The sequence below is a fragment of the Salvia hispanica genome, chromosome 6 (genome assembly GCF_029641045.1).
Source record: "Salvia hispanica isolate PSC_SH4W2 chromosome 6, Shi_PSC_v1, whole genome shotgun sequence".
Lineage (NCBI taxonomy): Eukaryota > Viridiplantae > Streptophyta > Magnoliopsida > Lamiales > Lamiaceae > Salvia > Salvia hispanica.
This window is the reverse complement of record NC_142697.1, coordinates 9,495,517-9,498,344: the sequence shown is the minus strand read 5'-3', so window position 1 is coordinate 9,498,344 and position 2,828 is coordinate 9,495,517. Positions and strand designations below refer to the sequence as shown.

The 2,828-nt window shown below is 38.0% G+C and overlaps 1 protein-coding gene across 1 annotated transcript; it reads right to left on the bottom strand.

Annotated features, from left to right (window-relative positions):
* Nucleotides 1–1,337: 1,337 nt before the first annotated feature.
* NHL3 (NDR1/HIN1-like 3) lies at nucleotides 1,338–2,350 on the bottom strand. Its single transcript, XM_048102517.2, has one exon. The coding sequence runs from the start codon at nucleotides 2,257–2,259 to the stop codon at nucleotides 1,543–1,545; it is 717 nt and encodes a 238-aa protein (XP_047958474.1). The 5' UTR covers nucleotides 2,260–2,350; the 3' UTR covers nucleotides 1,338–1,542.
* Between the last annotated feature and the right edge of the window lie 478 nt (nucleotides 2,351–2,828).

Sequence of the window (2,828 nt, the reverse complement as noted above, 5' to 3'; positions counted from 1 at the left end):
ACATAATTTCCCCCTAAATCTAATTCAATAAGATAATTGAAAAAAAATGTTCGAAGTTATGATATAATTAATTATTTTTAACATCGTAAATTGTATTTGACCAAACTTCATATCTTTTCTGATAATTTATTCTATTTTAAATGTAAAATATGGAAGAAATGGAAAGATAATATAATTGAAATATTATTTTGAAAAATCTGATTATTGAGTGGATCAATAGAGTATTTTGTAATCTCGGATGGACTTACTAACAACATCGTTATTTGCGCAAAGGATAAAAGTTTTCTTCTCTATCCATCACAATTTAATTTGTCAACTTGACGCAGTGAAATCAAAAATTTTAAATTTTGAGGAAAGGTAGGAACCTTCCAACGGGCAAATTTAACAATTTCTTACCGTTGCTTGCTCAATTAGTTAACACCACGTACTATTTTATAAATACAGCTAATCCCAATCCATTGAAATCAACGCATCAAATTAATACTTTCTTTGTCCCCCATAATTTGTCACTACTTGACCCGACATGAATTTTAAAAAATATACTTCATCCGTCCCACTTAAAATAACACGTTTTCCTTTTTAGTTTGTCCCAATTAAAATGATACATTTCCTTTTTTTGATAACTTTCTCTCTCCAATTAATTTATTGGACCACTTTTTCTCACTCCTATTAAAATATTCATCTTTCTTTATCTTTTTACTTTAATACTTCCACCCACCTTCTCTCTCTAATTAAACACTTTAACCAATAATTCCTAAAATCCCGTGTCGGCTAAGCAATGTGTCATCTTAGCCGAGACGGAGGGAATAATAAAAAGTTTGTCGAAAAACTAGCCGAGACGGAGGGAGTAATAAAAAATTAGTGGCACATTATACTCCCTCCGTTTCATAGTAATGGAGACGCTTTTTTCCAGCACGGATATTAAGAAAAATTGTATTAGGTGAGTTATGTAAAGAAAGAATAAAGTGGAAAATAAAAAAGATAGAGAGATGAAGAGAGAAAAAAGTAAAAAAATAGTAAAGTATGTGCAGAAAAATGTGTTGACTTGTACTAAAAGGAAAAATGACTCTATTACTATGGAACGTACCAAAATCGCAAAATAACTCTATTATTGTGGAACTAGGGAGTAGTATATTAATTTTATAATAAAAGGTGGATGGGAATGAATAGTGAAATACTGAGTTCACTACCAAAAATAATAAAAATGAAATGATAAACTTATAAAGACGGACAGAAATAAAAAAGAATAACAAATTTTCAGATGAAATAAAACAAAAACACTTGGCAGAGTAATACTAATAAACTCATTATTTATTCACATAGCAGCAAAGAGAAGATACCACCGAATTCATCTAAAAATTAAAATGAGAATAATGTGTATCAAAAAAACAAAAGAATAATACTAGCACCTAGATAGCAATAAACACCAATACGAAAAAGTAATCATAGAATATTAAAAAAAAAAAAAAAAACAGAGAGAGAGAACCGAAGCAGCAGAAACGATGAACGCGCCGATCATCAATTGAAGAGGCGATAAGAAGCTCAACGCCAATCGAAATCGCACCTCGTCGGCTCGTAAGCCTCCGAAGCCGTGGTGTTGGAACTCAACGGAATTTTCAGATCGCAATCGATCTTCGGCTTCACTCTGGTGGATTTCACAAATGCAAACTTCATTCTGATGCGCAAATACAGCTTGATGTCGATGTCGTACCTGCCGGCAGTCCGATCTTCGTTGTATTTCGACATCTCGTTAGCTCCGAGCAGCACCAATTGCGATCCTTTGAATTCGGCGCTCAAATTGGTGGTGTTTTTCTTCCCCTGATAGAAGTTCTGGAGGTCGACGGTGTGAAATCGCTGGCCCTGGTAGAAAGCCCTGGCCTCGATCCGGTCGTAGTAGATGCCGATGCGCTTGTTCGGGTTGCGGATCGTGAGATTCAGCGCGAGATTGTAGTGGAGCGTGTTGTTGTTGTTGATGTTGAATTCGGTAAGCGAGGCGTCGGTGACGTGGAATTTGACGGCGTTGGGGCGGAAAACGAGCCACAAAACGAGGGCGATGATTCCGACGATGATGAGGATGGTGAAGACGATCTGGCAGATGCAGGTGCAGATGCAGTTCATGAGGCAGCCGCAGCAGCAGGTGAAGGGGTTACAGCAGCATCCGCCTCCGCCGCGGCCGGGGCGGTGGTAGCTCTTCGTCGGCGGCGGAATGGAGGGGCCGTAGTAGGCCCCGTTTAAGTGCGGCTGTTTGGTTTCCCCCATGGGTTGTTGTTGTTGGGAGGCGCAAATGTATTTTTGAGATAAAAAGGGGAAAAAGGTGTATCGAATTGGATTCTGATATCGAAATTTTATTATGTTTGGCGGTATACATATAGTACTGGTTTTTAGACGTACGCGTAAATGTGAATAGTAGAATCAGTAAAAGGGGAGGAGCGGTTGGGTTGCAAGTGACACGCGGCGGTGCGTTACTGGTGTGGAGTTGATTAGAGTTAAATTAGGATGAGAAAAAACGCGGTTGCTTGATGAATATGACAAACATGGAAGAAGGCGCGCGGAGCCTTCAATCCTACCAACATTGAGGAGCTCCGATCATTCAAATTACACGGAATCATCAAAACCTAAGTTTTAAGGTGCTGAAACCAGTTCAACTCCCAAAAAATCATATTCGAATTACCACATCGGAGGCAAATAATTTTGAAATTTTATAGGAATATTTTAGTAAATTTTGTTATAATATGAGAAAATCCTCGAGCCACATGCACAAATTATGACAATCGGGGTAAGAGAATAATAAAAGTTGGGGCTGGGATCCCCTATTGTGGTGGGGTGCA

Coding starts and splice junctions, on each gene's coding strand:
- NHL3 (XM_048102517.2), bottom strand. CDS start 2,259: ATGGGGGAAACCAAACAGCCGCACTTAAACGGGGCCTACTACGGCCCC.